The sequence below is a fragment of the Euprymna scolopes genome, chromosome 11 (assembly GCF_053919585.1).
Source record: "Euprymna scolopes isolate OS-2025 chromosome 11, ASM5391958v1, whole genome shotgun sequence".
Lineage (NCBI taxonomy): Eukaryota > Metazoa > Mollusca > Cephalopoda > Sepiida > Sepiolidae > Euprymna > Euprymna scolopes.
Window position 1 is genome coordinate 103,453,721 of NC_136492.1, and position 19,227 is coordinate 103,472,947.

General features: G+C 34.5%; 1 protein-coding gene across 4 annotated transcripts in view; it reads right to left on the reverse strand.

The window, feature by feature from the left end:
- LOC145288026 (run domain Beclin-1-interacting and cysteine-rich domain-containing protein-like) overlaps positions 1-19,227 on the reverse strand; it is a 202,888-nt gene that overhangs the window by 15,202 nt on the left and 168,459 nt on the right. For all 4 annotated transcript variants that reach the window (XM_080136033.1, XM_080136034.1, XM_080136035.1 and 1 more), the window contains 4 exons: positions 17,175-17,478; positions 14,584-14,662; positions 11,334-11,408; positions 8,144-8,237 (listed from right to left, as the gene is read on the reverse strand). In XM_080136033.1, coding sequence (XP_079992159.1) covers positions 8,144-8,237; positions 11,334-11,408; positions 14,584-14,662; positions 17,175-17,478 — 552 coding nt within the window. The remainder of the gene's footprint in view (positions 1-8,143; positions 8,238-11,333; positions 11,409-14,583; positions 14,663-17,174; positions 17,479-19,227) is intronic.

Below are 19,227 nucleotides of genomic sequence, written 5' to 3' on the forward strand. Positions count from 1 at the left end.
TCCAAAACAATTTAGGTTTACTTTCTCATGTGTGCCATATTTGCATTAAAAACAATTGAATATCTCTATATATAAATCTCAAATATCTGTTAGTATGTATGTTTGTATGTCCACCTAAAACCTTTGACAGACAGAACAAAAATGAACAAATTCGGTATCATATTAAAGCTCGAACCTTCGCCAGACAAATATCGAAAAATTGGCCAAAAACATTAATTCCTTCACCCTAAAATCATCAGTTTTGTACAGGGAGGATGTAGCAAAAACTGTCCTCTCATGACAAGTTCGCTTCTACGCATGCACAAATGACGTCGGAACATGATTTAGTTTAAATTAAAAAAAAAAAAAACGACCCAATTTCGCCGACGTCATCTTAGCTCAGTTGCTTGGAGGGTGGCGTCATTATCTAAAGGTTGTAAGTTCGAATCGTGGTGTGAGGTGTCTTTTTTTTTCGATTTTTACATTTTAATATTGAAGCAGGGTTATTTTAGCCATTTTTCACGTTCTATGTTTTTTTATTTGGTTTTTATTTTTCAAATTTTTTAAAGAAGTTTTTACGTTTGTTTTTCTGTTTTCTTTTTCCATCACATTCACGTTTTATTTTTTGCTTTTTGTTTTTCCGATTTTTACATTTAACATCGTTCGTTTGCTTACATTAGTTTTTTTTTGGTGTTTTTTCGATTTTTTTTAAGTTTTAACATTTTTTTTATATAAAATACTTAATAATTTAATATTTACTTCGCTTATTCTTATGTTTTGATTACCCCCCCCCCCTCAAGCACACACACACACACACACCTCTAAACACCCGGGCAACGCCGGGTTCCCCCCGCTAGTTTAATATAAAGGAAATTTAAATTTATAGAAGGAAATACAATGAAGAGGTGTAACAGATAGATACAAACTGAAACAAATTAAGACATATAATGGTGGAATAAGCTATGCTGATTCAACTTTATTAATATAATATATATGTATATATATATATATTAAACATTTTACATGTATTGTGTTATTACTTACATTAGTATGGTTAGGTGGAGGATCTGTATTGTAATATTTCTGGAAATCTTTCCTTCCTTATACATGTGTTAAACTTTTAAATGCGCTATTGTAAAAATGAGTAATTTTGCAAAATTGAAAATGAACGTGTCTTAAATCTATATTGTTTAAACTTAATATAAGGCTTGTGTTGATATTCAATATTATTTATTTTTATTTATAATATTTTATATTTATTTTCTTGTATTTATAAATAATTCTCATTTGTAGAAGTTTTTAATTTATTTTCTGCAATCTTATATAAACAGTTTATGTTTAATCTATATATTTACAAATAGAATGTGTGTGCGTTTGTGTGAGGACAATATATATACTCAATGGATTTTTGATCTACAGACTTGAAATTTGGCATATAGGGTATTCAGACATGTGGAAAACTAAATTGGTTTTCATCTGGAAAAAAGGGCTGCTAAGGAGTCAAAATTGAAAAATTGGTATTTGGAGGTCATCGGATTTTTATCTGTCAACTGCTTCATGACCGCACACACTCAACAGCTTTCTTATGTTAAAAATAAGTAGGTTTGAAAATACTTTTTAAAAATCGCTGCAAGCTGGCCTAATGGTTATCATACTCGACTCACTGTTTTTAGATTTTAGTTTCAAGCTCAGCTAGAGTATTTTTTTTTTTTACTTACAAGAAGTGAACTGCTTAGAAAAATACTCACATGCATGTCTCAGTTTCTTTGTTTTTTTTTTTTGTTTTTTTTTAAAGGAATTTAATGTTACATTTAATACCAAGCAAACCGACTACATCTATTTCTATTAAATATTTATTTTTAATATTATTTAATATCATGGTTGAATATTTAATAGAAATATTTAATATATAAAGTTAGCATTAACATTAGCCATTAGTATTTTCTTCCGATCAGGATCAAATACTAATATTAATGCTAACTTCACATGTTTATATTTTCAATTGGTTTAACACTAATGCATCACACATTAATAGGTAAACCCAAATAAATTGTTTTGAAGTAATTTCCAAAGAATTAGTTCTTTAAAAACTGATATTTTGTATTACTTGGATTATTCAGACCACTGTTTATCTTGAGAGTTATTTTCACAACCTTCTCCAAGTGTCTCTTCTTGAACTTTTACTTAGTATTTCATCTGCTATGCAACGTGTTCTTACAATATGTGGTATAATGAATAAAGTACTAGGTAAAATTAGTTGCAAGTGAAGCCTTCTGGAGGTTGAAGGTTCAATCTTCAGTGCAGGCAATACTCAAAATACAATTGCAAATTACTTAAGACTTCTGCTTGGTCATGACTGACAGAAGGTGAGCATGCTATTACAGTGGATTAAATAAAGGGTTCTATTTGAAATTCTGTGTAGATGATTTCAAAGTTCGACTGAATGATTTCCAGAGTTTGACAAGATACACCTGAAGAAGGTTGGAGATTACATTGTCCATAACTTTATAAAAAGAAAATTCAGAAACATAAAATCTTATGATGCAAACATAAGGCGGGGCAGAGCAACTTGCTTACTTATGTATAAATTGATATTCCAAATAAGCAAGTTTCCCTGCCCCACCCTGTAGTAACATTTGCTGCATTTTCATCATTAAACATTCAGATTGAATCAACGAATCTTAAGAAAATCAAATAAGAATCTTAAAAGTAATTTTGCCTGACATGACAATGTGACATAGTGAGCATATTTCATGACACTTGAAAAGGACAACAATTGAGGTCAACCCCCCAAAATTATGGGTCCTATCATGGGTCAATATACCACAGATGAGTAAAAGCAGAGGGGTCTTGTCATGGGTCAATATACCACTTATGGCTAAAAGCCCAGAGGTCTTGTCATGAATCACCAGATATTGTTTGATCATGCAGACAAGAAAAATATTTCTTAAAAAGTATACCTTCATGTTCATTACAGTTTATGTACTTTTTTTTCATCAAGAATAAATGATCAAGTTATGTTTTACATATTAGGAGAAAAAACAAAAGAAATAGCTTACATTTCTATACTATCAATACGTGTAATATCATTACAAGGCAAGAGAATATTCTTATTGTTTTGACTCAAGTATATCTCCAACACAGTTAAGCAATCGAGAACCACATTACTCTATCTAAAAACATATAAGATATTAACTGATATATACTTGAGAGTCAAAATAATGAAAAGAATATTCTCTTGCCATAACCCTAATCATGACATCACTAGTTGGAAGTTTATTTTAAATGAGTCAAAGCTTCTTCATAAGGATGCTTTCTTCTTCCACCATTCTACCATGCTCAAGTCTAAAATAGCATTGTCATTGCTAAATATGCAGTTTGATTTCACACATCTCAAAAATGGATCCATTATTTTTTAATGTTTCAAAAAAAGATTATTATTTTTTATTGCATTTTCACCCCAAACAAGGCACATTGCCACTTTGTTGTAGGGGGCTATTATCAGGGACATCAGCATCAGGGGTACTGTGTAGGAAGTTGGGCAGCAAGATGTCGGTTCACGTTGCACTTGAACTTCTGCACGTCAGTACAGTTGGGGAAGCAGGACCCGGGAGGGAATTCCAAAGTCTAGCGGTTCTGGGGAAGAAACTACTAGAGTAGAAGGCTCTCTTACATCTAGGGTTCTCTACTGTGAAGGGGTGGGATTTAGCTGCTTTTCGGGTTTTTCGGGGGTATTTTTATCGCAGGAGCACAAGTGCTTGCAGTTCGTCAGAGCTTCACTGTTAAAGTACTTGTAGAACAGGCAGAGGGATGCAATATTTCGTTGATGGGACAGAGGCTAAAGTTTAGATGACAGTTCAGGACCTATCAGATTTGCGACTCGTTTGAATCTTGTCTAGGAGCGAGAGACTAGTGGCAGATGCACCAGCCCAAACATGACAAAATACTCCATACATGGGCGAATGGTGGCCTTATAGAGGTATGGGATACTTTCGGGCCTTATAGAGGTATAGGATAGCTTTCTAGCACAGTAGAGAGAACCCACCTTCTTCGCAGCGGTCCTGGCAATGTTCTCAATGTAATTGTTCCAACTCATGTTTCCTGTGAACGTTAGGCCAAGGAGTTTAAAAGTAGTACTTTCAGATAAAGAGCCATTGGCCATTGCTATTGGTGGTAAGGAAGGTTTCTTGTAGTGATTGAAGGAAACAAGTTTAGTCTTGGCAGCATTGAATGTGACCATCTATTTTTGTCCCCATTCCACTACGGATCGGAGGTCATCCTCTAGTGTTTCTGTCATTTCTTTAGATATGTGTTTATTTGTTTTCCTGTCGTGTCTGTTATAGAGTGTGGTGTCATCAGCATATATACCTATCTCACAGACAATTTTGTCAGGGAGGTCATTTATGAATATTAGGAAGCTTCAACCAAAACTTGCTCCCATACTTACGAAACTATTTAAGCGCTGCCTTAAGGAGAAGTGCTTTCCGACCCCCTGGAAGACCTCATCGGTTTGCCCTGTATTTAAGAATTCAGGTGATAAGTCATCTCCCTCTCAGTACAGACCAATAAGTCTTCTCTGTGTTATGAGTAAGTTGCTGGAATCAATATTAAATAGAGAAATAGTCAACCACCTCAGCAGGAATAACCTTCTTAGTGACACACAATATGGTTTCCGCTCTGCAAGATCTACCGCAGATGTGCTGACGGTTATATCCCACAGGATAAGTGAATCTCTTGACAAAGGCTTCCTTTCTAGGGCAATTGCTCTTGACATATCAAAGGCCTTTGACAAAGTATGGCATAAGGGTCTACTTCACAAGATTTCCAGCTACGGTATAACTGGAAATGTTTTCTCAATCATTAAATCATTTCTCTCAGACAGGCTCATAAGAGTAGTGGTAGATAGACAAAAATCGAGGGCCTGCAATATAAATGCTGGAGTCCCTCAGGGGTCAATCCTGGGCCCAACTCTCTTCCTGATCTACATCAATGACCTCCCTAAATACATACTTAAATCATTCGTTGACATCTATGCTGATGACACGACCATCTACGGCAACACATCAAAGGCTGTAAATGACGAAGTTCTCTCGGATTCTCTCTCCTCTGATCTCGAGCGCGTGGTTCAGTGGGGGAAGATGTGGCTAGTTACCTTTAATGCATCCAAAACCAAACTCCTATCCTTACATCATCAACGCTCTGATCCCCATCTGGCATCAATTGTGATGGATGGCTCTCATCTGGGTGAGGCCCCGTGTTTTGACAAGCTTCTGGGTTTGACCTTTACTCCTGATCTGAAATGGAACACGTACATCAAGTCTGTTGCCAAGGTTGCTGGAAAGATGGTGGGATCCTTCTACCGCTCCAGAAGATATCTTACTACTGATGCAATTCTCTATCTATATAAAAGCCAAGTACGGCCAAGGATGGAATACTGTTGCCATATCTGGGCAGGAGCTGCCAAAAACAGCCTATCATGCCTTGACAGAGTACAAAATAGACTTCGTGGTTTAGTGGGGGATGCCCTTTTCTCTACCCTGCAACCCCTCTCCCACAGAAGAGACGTTGCGAGCCTATCCTTGTTTTATCGTTATTTTCATGGCAGGTGCTCATCTGAACTCCAATCCCTGGTCCCCCCTCGCCAATCTTTCACGAAAAACACCCGTCTAGCTGAATCCACTGTGAAAAATTTCCCCCACTCTATATCTGTGCCTAAATCAAAACGCGGATTTCATGAACAAAGCTTCTTTCTTAGAACTGCACGCCTGTGTGAACTCTGTTCCGTCTGCCTGCTTCCCTCCGGACTACAACTTGGATGTCTTCAAGTCTAATGTTAACAAATTCCTAATGAACCGCCCCCCTAATTAAACACTTCATCAAATCTCCTCACTAACGTAATGTACTTGCAATAACCCTTATCCCTGAGTGGCTTCCGGGCCTTGATAAGTGGTGATCACTGTAAAAAAAAAAAAAAAAAAAAAAAAATAACAGATGTCTAAGGATAGACCCCTGAGGCACTCCCGCATTTATATCATTGTTTAGATGTACGACCGTCAAGGACAACCTGGATTTTTCTCTTATCTAAGAAGGATTTAATTATGTTATGTATTCTTCCAGTGATGCCATATGATATGATTTTCTTGAGAAGACCCTCATATCATACCCTGTCAAAAGCCTTAGATATATCTAGAGCTACCGCTCTACCCTCCCCCGCTTTGTCCAGTGAATGGTATATACGTTCTGAGATTACAGTTAGGATGTATGCTGTGGAACGGGCTTGCCTAAATCCATATTGTTGGTCAGTCAGAAGTTCAGCATCTGTAAGGTGATGGACTAGAGCTTGGTTAATTATGGTCTCAAATATTTTGGCGAAAAGTGGGAGGAGGCTAATGGGGCGATAATTTATTGGGTCAGTTCTTCGCCAGAATTCTTGAAAACTGGTACTACAGAAAAAGTTTTCCAGCAAGATTCATTAAGGCATTTGTTGTAAAGTTTGGAGAGAACTGGAGCTACTTCGGCGGAGCAGTTTTTAATAGCACAGCCGGGATGAGATCAGGTCCACATGCTTTTGTAGTGTCAAGTTTTCTTATGATAGCATGCACCTGAGAAGGGGTAATTTTCAGATCATCTAATGTGGCGTCTGTCCGCAAAGGAAAGTCAGGGAGAGGGTGGGTAGCAGGGTCCAGTGTAGAGTTGGAGGCAAACCGTCTGGCAAGCATGTTAGCCTTCTCAGTTGCAAAGCAAACAACCTCATGATTGTTGGATGGTGGGGGAATTGTTGATTGCCCATTATTTACTACACTGTTGTAGATTTTCCAGAAGTCTCGGGTTCCTAATTTCTGTGATTCGATGCGTTTATACAACTGTTGATGGAGCAGCCGCTCTAAGCGCTATCAAAGAGTTAGTGCTCCTATACTACCAGTCGGGAACAGCAGCCAGGAACTGTCTATCCGGTACCCTCAACCCATCAGACAATGGTCAACCCAATCTGCTTGCACTGGCATTACAGCATTCAAGCACTCCCAAGTGCCCAATTTAAGGGATGGGATATATTGGGAGTGGGGAAAAACGGCGTTCATTGCCCTAGTCAGGAAACAAGATTGACCACCGAGTGTTTCTATCGACTCCCAGTGGTTCGACCTCTACGCCTGGCTAATAGACAAAGAAGGAGTATGGAAGTCAGGCAATAGACAGTGCCTATCTACTCCTTAAGCAGTTTAGGTTTGCAGGACGGTAATTTGTTTGAATCACCAGCTCTAGGAAGGTTGTCATCCAAGACTGGAGAGGCCCTCCTCCCCTTAGGCTTAGCTTCAGAGTTTTCCTTCTTCTAGATGGATGACCTGGGAAAATCTACGGGTCCATCAGTACCGAGAGGGTTTGCCCCACGCCTGGGTCCTAATCCAGGTATTTCTGCGACCCCACGTGGGTGGTTAATGTTGTTACTGGGTTAGTTTATAAGGGTTATATATCTACTGAGAAATTATATTCCCCAAAGTGATTACGGGACATTGCTATTTCATTGTTTGTTACTGGAGGAGGAGGTGAGTAAGAGTTCATGCAGTGGAAGCAGTTATATCTGCAAACAGGTCTGTTGGAAAGGGGTTAATATGGCTTAATGTTCTTTTTTTTTCTTTAAATTTATAATTGTGAAAAGAAAATAAATAAAAAATAAAATTTTCTTCCTTTTATTTTTATGTTGGCTTAGGAATAAGATAATGCGTTACAGAATGGCTTTATATTACGAATTAACTAAAAATTGTTGTACAAGCTCTGGATATTTTAGATAGAAGAAGGGTTAATATGTATATTCAATAGCTACAAGTAACGTCATTTTTGATAAGTTCAATACAGTACAGGTATAAGTGGAAGTAAATTATACGCTGTGGCGACTACATATCTCACACAGGAGAGAATGAAAATTTTCATTTCACATTGATTCTTTCAATGTTTTCATATTTTATTTTTCATAAATATTTACTAAATTACTGTTGTCCTAGCAATTGTTTATTTACTTATTTTTATATAAAAATGTTACTTAATTTTTCCTTCTTTAATTAAAACTAGATCAATTTAATACGCTTCACAGAGCCACCAAAAAATACATTTCAGTATAGTAGTGATAGTAGCTGGTTAAAACTAAACCTGATAATCATATGGCACTCACCTGGGCAGTTGATGGCTTTGCTCAGTTGGAATGGAAAGATGATGTCATGCTCATTGTTACAAAGTTCACAGATAAATCCAAGACATGGACAATGCTGGACAAATGAAAATCAAACAAAATACAAAATTAATAAAGAATAAACATATCAAATCTAAGACACACACACAATAGTAATAATAAATTAAATGGAGAAAATCTTAATACTTTACTGCATTTTACAGTAAATTTTATTTATTTTTTTTTTTACAAAGGCGTCACTACTTATCAAGGCCTGAAGGCTACTCAAGGGTATACATAATTAGTGGAAATTTTGTAAATTGCATTACTGAGGGGGATGGTTCATCAAGAACTTGTTACATTGGACTTGAAGACAATCAAATTGTAGTCAGCTGGAAAGCAGGCAAACAGAAGAGAGTTCCACAGTTTTAAGAAAGAAGCTTTGTTCATGGAATCTACGTTTAGGCACAGATACAGAGTGGGGGAAATTAGTGATAGTGGTTTTGGCGAGACACTCGTCTAGACACTTGTTTTTGGTTTTGGCTAGACACTCGTCATTTTTCATGAAAGTTTGACAAGGGGGATCATATATTGAAACTCAGATGAGCACTTGCCATGAAAATAATGATAAAGCAGAGACAAGCTCACAACGTATCTTCTGTGGGAAAGAGGTTGCAGGGAAAAAAAGGGTATCCCCCACTAAGCTACAAAGTCTATTTTAAACTCTGTCAAGGCAGGATAAGCTGCTTCTAGCAGCTCCTGCCCAGATGTGGCAACAGTACTCCATCATTGGCTGTACCTGGCTTTTATATATTTTTTTTTTATAAAAAAAATTATTACATTTTCACCCCAAACAAGGCACATTGCCACTTTGGTATAGGGGGCTACTATCAGGGGCAACAACTACTGGGGTACTATGTAAGGATTTGGGCAGCAAAATGTCGGTTCACGTTGCACTTGAACTTCTGCACGTCAGTACAGTTAGGGAAGCAGGGACCTGGAATGGAATTCCAAAGTCTAGCGATTCTGGAGAAGAAACTACTGGGGTAGAAAGATCTTTTACATCTAGGGATCTCTACAGTGTGGGGGTTTTCACGTCGTGGGGGGCACAAGTGCTTGCAGTTCGTCAAAGAATTCACCATTAAAATACTTGTAGAACAAGCAGAGGGATGCAACGTTTCGTTGATGGGACAGAGGCTGAAGCTTAGATGCCAGTTTCAGGGCCTATCAGATTTGCGACTCTCTTTTGAACCTTGTCAAGGAGCGAGAGACAAGGTAGAGAATTGCATCAGGAGTGAGATATCTACTGGAACGGTAGAAGGATCCTACCATTTTTCCAGCGGCCTTGGCAACGGATTTGATGTATGTGTTCCATTTTAGATCAGGAGTAAAGGTCAAGCCCAGAAGCTTGTCAAAACATTCAGCCTCCCTAAGACGAGGGCCATTCATTTCGATTGATGCCAGATGAGGATCAGAGCGATGATGATGTAAAGATAGGAGCTTGGTTTTAGATGCATTAAAAGTAACCAGCCACCGCTTTCCCTATATATATATATATATATATATATATATATATATATATATATATATATATATATATATACAAAAAAAAACATTATTTTTACACCAAGCTAATATTTCACAATATTTTAACATTATTGCACATGTTTGAGCCAGGTTAATATACAGGTGCAATAATATTAAAAGATAATATTCTGTTATATGTTAAAATTTTTCCAGACCATATTTTAAGGGAGGGAAATTCAATGATAAGTAGTTCTGTTAGTGTGTGTGTATATATATATATATATATATATATATATATATATATATATATATATATAAAAATAATGGTGACCATAAACATTGCATGAAGACCCTTGATAATTGCTCAAAAACAAAAATTAAAAAGATACTAGTAAAACATTACATTTTTGGACAATTGGTAACATTTTTTTTAATGTGTTTCTATCAGCATTTTGCTTAATTTTTGATTTTTGAGCCATTATCAAAGATCCTCATACAATGATTACGGTTGACATTTGTTTTTATTCTAAATTAAAGAGAAACTGCATGTCCACTCTGCTAAAACACTGTAAGATATTTTATCTCACCTGTTTTTGCTCCGAGACAGTGACAAAAAATTAACATCACAACAAAGCATACCTCTAAAATTCGATACAAATTTTATTCATTCAAGATTACAAAACGGAAATGCCCAATTTGTCTCTGAATAGAGCTGGTAACAACCTCGAAAGGTAATAGTTTGTTTATCTTCATTAGGAAATGATATCCAGGTACAGCTCTGTTCGAAGATCGGATTAATTGCAGCTGCTTGAAGGGGATTGGTATGATGCTTTCTGATGAAAAGATTCAATTCTCAACTTGAGTCGACATTACAGAAGTTCATAATTCATGTTCATTTGAAGGAAAAGTTATTAATGAAAGGGCGGTAATTCTGACCTTAAAAAAGTCTCAGAGATATATATAATAATAACTTAGTCTAATCATTTAGGCTTAAAAATAAAGTCTCAACGAAAACGAGTGGAGTTCCGTCCTTCTCGTTTGGCTGCTTTACTGGAACTGCCTGAAAGGCAATCAAAAAAACCTGCCAAGCACATCGCTGGCAGTTAAAAAAACATCGACCAATCTAATTGGTCTAAACAAAAATAGTTGGTGCCTAAATCAGTCAATGAAGGGCTTGTTCATAATTGTCGAATTTCTCACAACACGAAACTTATCTATGTAGGTAGAAAAGTAACTTATCTTGCATTTGGTAACATTTATTTGTTGTACATTTATTTTTTTTGTCCCTTTTTTGTTTTGTTGGCACTTGTTAAAAATGGCCCATATAAGTTCTATTGAAAACCTATTTAAGAATATGTGTGTAAATTATCATGAAAGCACATTTCGCCTGCAGTCAGATATGATTGTATTATGGAGTTAATGCAATAGACGAGTACAAAGATACATAACTTTGAATCTCCTGTTGCTTTGCTTTAAAGTTGGTCACATGACTTCTTTGCTTTTTACAGACCACCTAACCGTAAAAACGTTTTTCACTTCATACTTTATTCACAGCTTTCTTCAATCCAACAGCACATAAGATTTCTATTGTTCTAAGGAGATTAAATATTTATTCACCAATTTAAGTGTAGACATTCTGAAATTGAGAATGGGATTATAGTCTTACCTCACATTCTTTGACATGTGAAATTCCTGTGGTGACAATGTTCTTTAATAGAGGCAACAGCTCACCACTTTTGACCTGCAAATACACATTTACGCATGCTCTTAATTAAGAATGGATATCCATTTGCATAAATAAAAAACCAAAATTTTCCCATTTACATAATAAAAACTTTTAAAACAATTATTAACCTCATTACTTTCAAATTTGGGGCTTACAAAATATTTAACGGTTTAAACATGGGAAAATTTATTTTTAAGTGTTTTGGTTAAAAAATTTTTTTTTATTGCAGTAATGCACAAATACATTATTATTAGTTTGAAACTCCTAAAATTCATACTAGAATTGTCTGCAAGGAGCTATGATATAATAGATAAAGGTTTTGGAGGTTGAAGGTTCAAGCCACAATGTGGGAGACGCTCAAAATATAACTAAAAATTACTTAGGACTTCTACCCAGCCATGGCTGACAGAATAAAAGCATGCTAACCATGTAGATTAAATAAAGTTTTCCGTTTGAAATTCAGTGCAGAGTCCGAGTTCGACAAGATGAGAAGGTCAGAAGTTATATAGACCAATACATTCGAGATGAGAATAGTAGTCTGAAGAATCCAAATAAAACGAATAAGCAATCCTCATCTAAAAAATTTAGAAATAAAATATGTTAAAAAGTTAATTGATTAATTAAGTTCAGGTTTATTAATAACATGAACAAAAAACATGTTTTTGAATATGAGATCATATATAATTATTTGCACAATCAAACAACGTTGCGGCTCATATAAACGATGAAAACAACAAATCAAAAATCTAAGACTCAAGTCTTGGATTTCTGATCCATTGTTTTCATCGTTTGTATGAGCCGCAACATTGTTTGATTGTGCAAATAATTACATATATATATATATATATATATACTAGCAAAAGTACCCGTCGTTGACTGGGCTCAAAAACAGCCTACAGAAAATGGACTGATTTATTAAAGTATGATAGGTTATGAAAAGGAAGGGTTGTAAAGAGATAGCTTCGAATTTGGGGGTATCAAAACCAAAGCAAAATATGATGAAAGTAAAAATAAAATAGATAAACCTCATAATTTATTATACCATACCTGTTCACACTGAAACACTTATCACAATATTCTGTGGATATATATTAAAAAACCTTGTTAAACTTCGTGACATATTTCCATTCTATGGAGGTCAGGCGCGAACATGCACCCCATAATTTTATTATACCATATTTCTTCAAACTGAAACATAATTAACAAAGTATACTTACGCAGATATATATGAAAAGTCTTTATTAAAGTTTGTGCCTATTTCCATTCTATGGAGGCCAGGCGCCAATGCAGACCCCACAATTTTATTATACCATCCCTATTTAAGTTAAAACATACTTATCAAAGTATTATTATGTACATCTATACCAAAAACACATGTAAACGTTTTTTTTAATTTTTAAATTTTTTATTTCCATAGTTTGTGGACCAGGCGCGAACGCAGACCCCACAATTTTAATGAACCACCATTCTGCCAGATCAAACATACCCATTCCTGTGTCTCGATACATCTATCATTATATGTGATCAGTTTTCTATAATAGTCAACCATATATATTGCATTCATTGAAACTCCGTGGAATAAGGATTAATTATCTTTGAAGTATTCTGTCTAAAAATAAATTTTACATGTAAATTTTAATTTACAGTTTTCAGTTATGCTTCTTGTGTCAAGCTCTACTTCCTATTGTCATTATATTGAGCAGTTTTTGTTTGGTTAAGATTAATATATAAATATTAATATTTATATTAGATTGAAGTTTACATTTACTTTTCTTATCTACTACTACTGCTATATATAGATTATATATATAGATATATAATCTCAGATTCATAGTTTACAAAGCCAGAATCATTTCAAATGTAAACCCCAGGTAAAAGGAGATATACATCAGAATGATACGAGGGACATTTAAACAGAGGTTCTACATTCATAATATCTTCAAATAATACCTAAGGAAAGGAGGAAACACTTTCCTAGCAACCACCATCTGGAATCTCAGATTCCTATACACTACACGAAATTAAATAGAGAATCATTAAAATACAAAAATCTTATAACCCCACTTCCAAGAATTGCTCACCATTCCCCACAGAGAAACTTAGAAATAAATAATTTATATTCTATCTTTCGCTAATCTCACAATAGAGCATTTTATGGATTTCGTTTTAACATAACCTGCACCCACACAGCTTCCATATAGATCATGATAGTATTACATTTCATAAATCAATACTTGATTCTCTCTAACAATTTATTTTTGGAACATGTTAAAAATAACAAATTTTAATTAATTTTTTATGTTTGCAAATATAATTTGTCCTGATCAGAATATTTTTCACAGGTAAGCCATCTTTCTTTTCAACAAAAATTTTTTGCTATAAATCGTAATACTAACATTCATTTATTATAACTAAATTAACAGTGGAAATGAAAAGGTAACACCTAAAAAATTTGAAATTTTTATGTTGCATCAGGCCACATAACACATATTTCATTAACAGTGTCTATAGTAAAAGAAACCCTCATACTTGACAATACTCACTTATTTTCATTGGCTTTAAATAAACTATCAGTTTTCTTTCAAGTATAGCAACCTGATAGGTCCTAAACTGTCATCTAAGCTTCAACCTCTGTCCCATCGACAAAATGTTGCATCGCTCTGCCTTTTTTACAAGTATTTTAATAGTGGATGCTCGAATGAACTACAAGCCCTTGTACCCCCACGATGTAAATACCCCTAATAAACCTGACAAGCAGCAAAGTCCCATCCCTACACAGTAGAGATCCTTAGATGTAAGAAAGCCTTCTACTCTAATAGTTTCTTCCTTGATTCAACAATGATGACAAGGTCTGCTGCATAAAGCAGTTTCCATAGACAACCTGTGCGGAACTTCTGGGACAAAGCTTCCATATAACAATAACAAAGAGAAGAGGGCTGAGTACAGAACTCTGATGCACCCCAACCGTTACATCAAATTTAGGGCTATATTGAACATTCACTTGAACAGAAGACTCAACATTTGCAGACAATATATATTACAATAAAAATGTATTTGTCTTAAACGTGTTATTCAGTGAATGCCAAATCTTGAAAACCATAATAAACAATAATATAAAAATGGAACCTTGTAGAAAAGATTCTGACATTATCAGAAACAGATGGAATATGGTAGATGTTGCCAAACTTACCCTTATGAGGTCTGCAATTGAATACGTATGAATTTCCCTTACAATATGTGGTGGAAGCTTTTCGATTTCAGGATAAATTCTGAAAAATAAAATTTTAAAAATTATTCTTATATATAAATATACCTCCCAGATTTATACTCATGATAGCTTTGGAATCTCACCATTTATATATATATATATATATATATATACACACACACACACACACACACTAGCAGAAAGATCCGACATTCCACACTTTCAATACTTTTATTGTCATTGAAATCGGTGAAATCACTCATTTTTCAATCAAATCGAATGTCTGCTCTAGTCAGGGATGCACAATGGTGCACCAGCAAGAAGCTTCATATGCTTCTCTACAATGACAGTCCACAATCATTGTAGTGTAGAGAACCTACTGTTGATTTTATAAAATTATTTTTATATAATGGCTTCGACTAAAGTTTGAAATGCAAAAAATTAAGTATCATGCTTCAATTGCAATCTAAACAGAAACATTCATTTTAAAAAAACCTTTGTCTTATCAAAAAACCTACTGCTGATTTCTGCTTATGCGAAGATAAAACTTCTCAAATGAATTTGTGATGTTAGGCTGTATAAGGATGTTAACGTTAGTCAAAATCGGACTGTTCTTTCTATAACCAGACTTTTTTTTTATTATCAATTTTCAATACTTCTTGGATGTATTCTGATACAAAACCTATTTAAGAACATTCTCAGACACAAAGTACATATATGTGAAATTTCCAAAAGATCGGCCAAGCCCTATCAGAGTCCATAGGGAATAGAATTGACATAGATGATCATTAAAATAATATTATGATTAGTGTGAATTCTTGAAAGCAAACTAATACAGTGATTACAAGAAATTGATTGACTTACAAGCAAAATCGTTTTCTAATATATATATATAATTATTTCCACAGTCAAGCAACCTCGCAACTCTGAAGAGATATAACACCCAACAAACCGAAATTTACAACTTCAGTTTCGTTTTCATTTGGGCTCATCAGTTGAACACATCCAAACTCAGGATTGAAAACCTGAATTTCTTGCATGTGAAGCAAGTACTCTACCACTTGAGTAACTGTGCCACACACAAGAAAGTCTATTAACTAACACAGATCAAGCAAACTGCAGCAAAATCCGACTATAGAATCAACCTATTTCATCTCAAACAAGGAATGTGGTCATCCAACCAACGAAAACCCAAGCGAATGTCTCACAAGTAGGATACTTTACACTTTCTAGGACAATGTCATCCAACATGCTAACCTAGCAGGCAATTGGAAACTGAAGTCTTGGACTTCTGGTTTGTTGGCCGTCATGGCTTTTGTGAGTTGCAACGTTGCTTGACAGGAAATAATTATATCATCTCTACATTCTGAAAATTCTATTATAAATTGCTCACTAGGTTAGCAAGTGTAAAATTCCTATTTGTGAGACATTGGCTTGGGTTCACATTGTTTGGATGACCAAATCCCTTGTCTAAGATGAAATAGGTTCATTCCATAGTCGGATTTCGCTGCTGTTTGCTCGATTTGTGTTCCTTAATGCACTTTTGTGTGTGGTATGGTTTCTCAAATGGCAGAGTACTCGCTTTGCATGCAAGACTTGGGTTTTGAATCCCGAGTTTGGATGTATTCAACTGACAAGCTCAGATGAGGGTGGAACTTGAGTTTGGACTTCTGGTTTGCTGGCTGTCATGGCTCTTGTGAGTTGTGATGTTGCTTGACTGTAGGAATAATTATATCTTTCACGTTCTGATAATTATATATATATACACACACACACTAGAAGAATACCTATCACAAAACAGGTAACATTAATGTCCAAGAACAGAATTTTGTCCAACATGTTTTCTTATAAAAATTAAAATGAAGATATAATGCTACTAAACTTTGTTTAGAATACTGATTTCAATTTTGATCAAAGTCCATTACAGGATTTTAATTCTAGAAAATGATTAAAATTTAAAGCTTATGTTTAAGCAGTCTTAAGAAATTGGAATTCAGGGAATCTGGCTTAATTGATGTTTAATGACTATGAATAAAATATGTGAATCCCTTATCCTCGAGTGACTTGTGGGTCTTGATAAATGGTGGCATCTTTGACTAAAAAAAAAAAAAAAAAAAAAAAAAAAAACAACCTTTGAGTGGGATGTTATGCCCATATTATACCCCCTAAAACCACTTAAAATTTAAAAATAATTTTAAGAAACTGAAATGTCTAATACCTATTGTTAAAATTTCACAAAAACTGGAGGTATCTGAATTTTCAGAAAGGGCTCCGACCCCTTTTTACCTCCTTTGTATCAAACTAAATATAGTAGATAGAGAGCAGTAGGGGACATGGAAAAAGGTTGGGAACCACTGATATATTATTGACCTTCTTAGAAAGTTAGACACAAGGTTAGGTAGGGTTTAAAAAGCCAGCACACTAAAAGAAGTGCATCTGGCCTACAAAAAATGCCTGAGTAGCCTCATCGGCATTCTTTGGTAAGGATACCTGAGGCAATTAGCAATGTATATAAAAAGAAAATAAAGTAAAAAAATATCAATTAGGAAGAAGCGGAATCCTTCAAGACTCACGTGATGCTGGCATGTCTGCAGATTTTCATAAGCGTTGCCAGATGGACTAATTGCTGTCGGAATTGTTTGATGTTCTCCAATGCTTTCACTTTCCGATAAAGAGCGGAATTAATGTCCTCCAAATTGAAGAATGGCTCATTAAAGATTTTGGCTATAAGGTCATAAGAAAATTTGGACACATAATATTTGCTGAAGTCCCATTTCTGAAGAATTCTTCCAGGAATAAAAGCAGAAGCGTTGGTGTGGCAACATTGGCAGAAATATTTGCCTAAATATTCACAGTAACGAAAACGCTTCATGTAAGCTGAAATGAAAGAGAAAGAAAATGATTAATTTTTGCAAGCAGAAAGTTTATTTTTTAAATCCTGATAGGAGAAATATTTATTTGAATCTACAATTAAAAATAAAATTTCAAACTTTCATAAAATTACCTTCGCCTATCTAAGCTAGGCAACAGAAGTGATTACAATTTCTATAAATTTGATTTATTAATATCTTCTTTTTAAAAATATTGTTTCATATTCTTTTTTGTATTGGTTGAATATATGGATAATCTATGAATCTATGATATCGGGATTTGTTTGAAAATTGCAAAAACATGGTTAGATTGTTTATTAACATATAGTGGGATAGTGCTTGGTTTTCTATAAGGTTTGTATATTTCACTTTTTAAATTTAAGATTACATCTGAGAAAATTAACTTCTAAATTTTTATTTCCATGTTAAACTGGCCAGGTTTTTTCAGGGGAGTCAGTCTTTCAGCCATTTTCTAATGGTATCTTTTATGTAAAAGAGAGGTGAATGACTTATATTTTTATTATTTTCACTACATTAAGATAGAGGAGTGGGCTGAGCGAAGGTAAAAGAGGAGAAGAGAGAGGGATGTGGAAAAATAAGGAAGTGAGGGAAGGAGAGAGAGGAGAGATGGGTTGAGGAAAGTTTTCATATAAGAATATTACAGTCACTTTTTTCCCTTTTCTATTTTGTTTTTGTATGTTCCTCACTTTGCTAGTCATAAATAAAGTGAACTTGTATTTGTCTCCTCTTCAAATAAAGAAGACCCTGGATATTTTATTATATTCTTGTTAAGTATTACTTCACTAGTTAAATATGATATAATTATCTCATCCATAAATATACCAGTCTCACACAAAACGATCAATATAATAGCGTCCATTAATATGTATTTCTTGAACAGTATATTGTCTTAGAGATTCCCAGGTTGTATGCAGATGATGACTTTAAACAAGGTTGGTCTATGTCATAATTCTTTAATTTAATCTCATCTTTATTTGTTGTTCAATTTTCAATATTGTACATTAGTTTTTCTAATAAGAGAAGCAGCAGAATATTAAAAGAAAATGTAAAAAAAATTAATCTCTATTATATAAAATCACTTTGTGTGTATGAGTTCCTTCCTTATAGGTTCCGAAATGGCTGAGTCTATCTTTTGCAAATTTCACACAAAGCTAATTTATATGTCTGGTAGTGTTCTTAGATATGTTTTGTACAGAAATTCATCTGATAAGTATTGTAAATCGAAAAATCCAATCTTAAAAATAGTTTTTCTCTTATAGATAAATAAGAAGGATTTTTACAGGAGAATATTTTAAGTTACACCGGCCAGTGTTATGTCAAATATTCCCTTGTAAAAATTCTTCCATTTAATCTATAACAGAAAAAAAAAGACTATGTTTAAGATTGTCAAGCCCAAATATCAGCTGACATGAAATTGTAAAACAAACACAGTTAGAAATCGATTAACGACATTATCATTGATGTTTTTTTTACGAATTAGTCCACTGGGCAAATTATTCATTGTAATTTATAATAATCAATGGAGGATTAATTCTATAATAATACATACGCAATCTGCATAAATTAAAATATCATGTGTAAGCATATTGTATGACCGGGCAATGCTGGGCGGCCAGCTAGTATTGGATGATTGTATGTTGGCTTTATCTCTACTCCCATATGAACCATGTAGCCATTTTGTATTTTTTCATTCTTCACAATTCTGAACTGGCTTGAGGAAGAACGCATACATTGA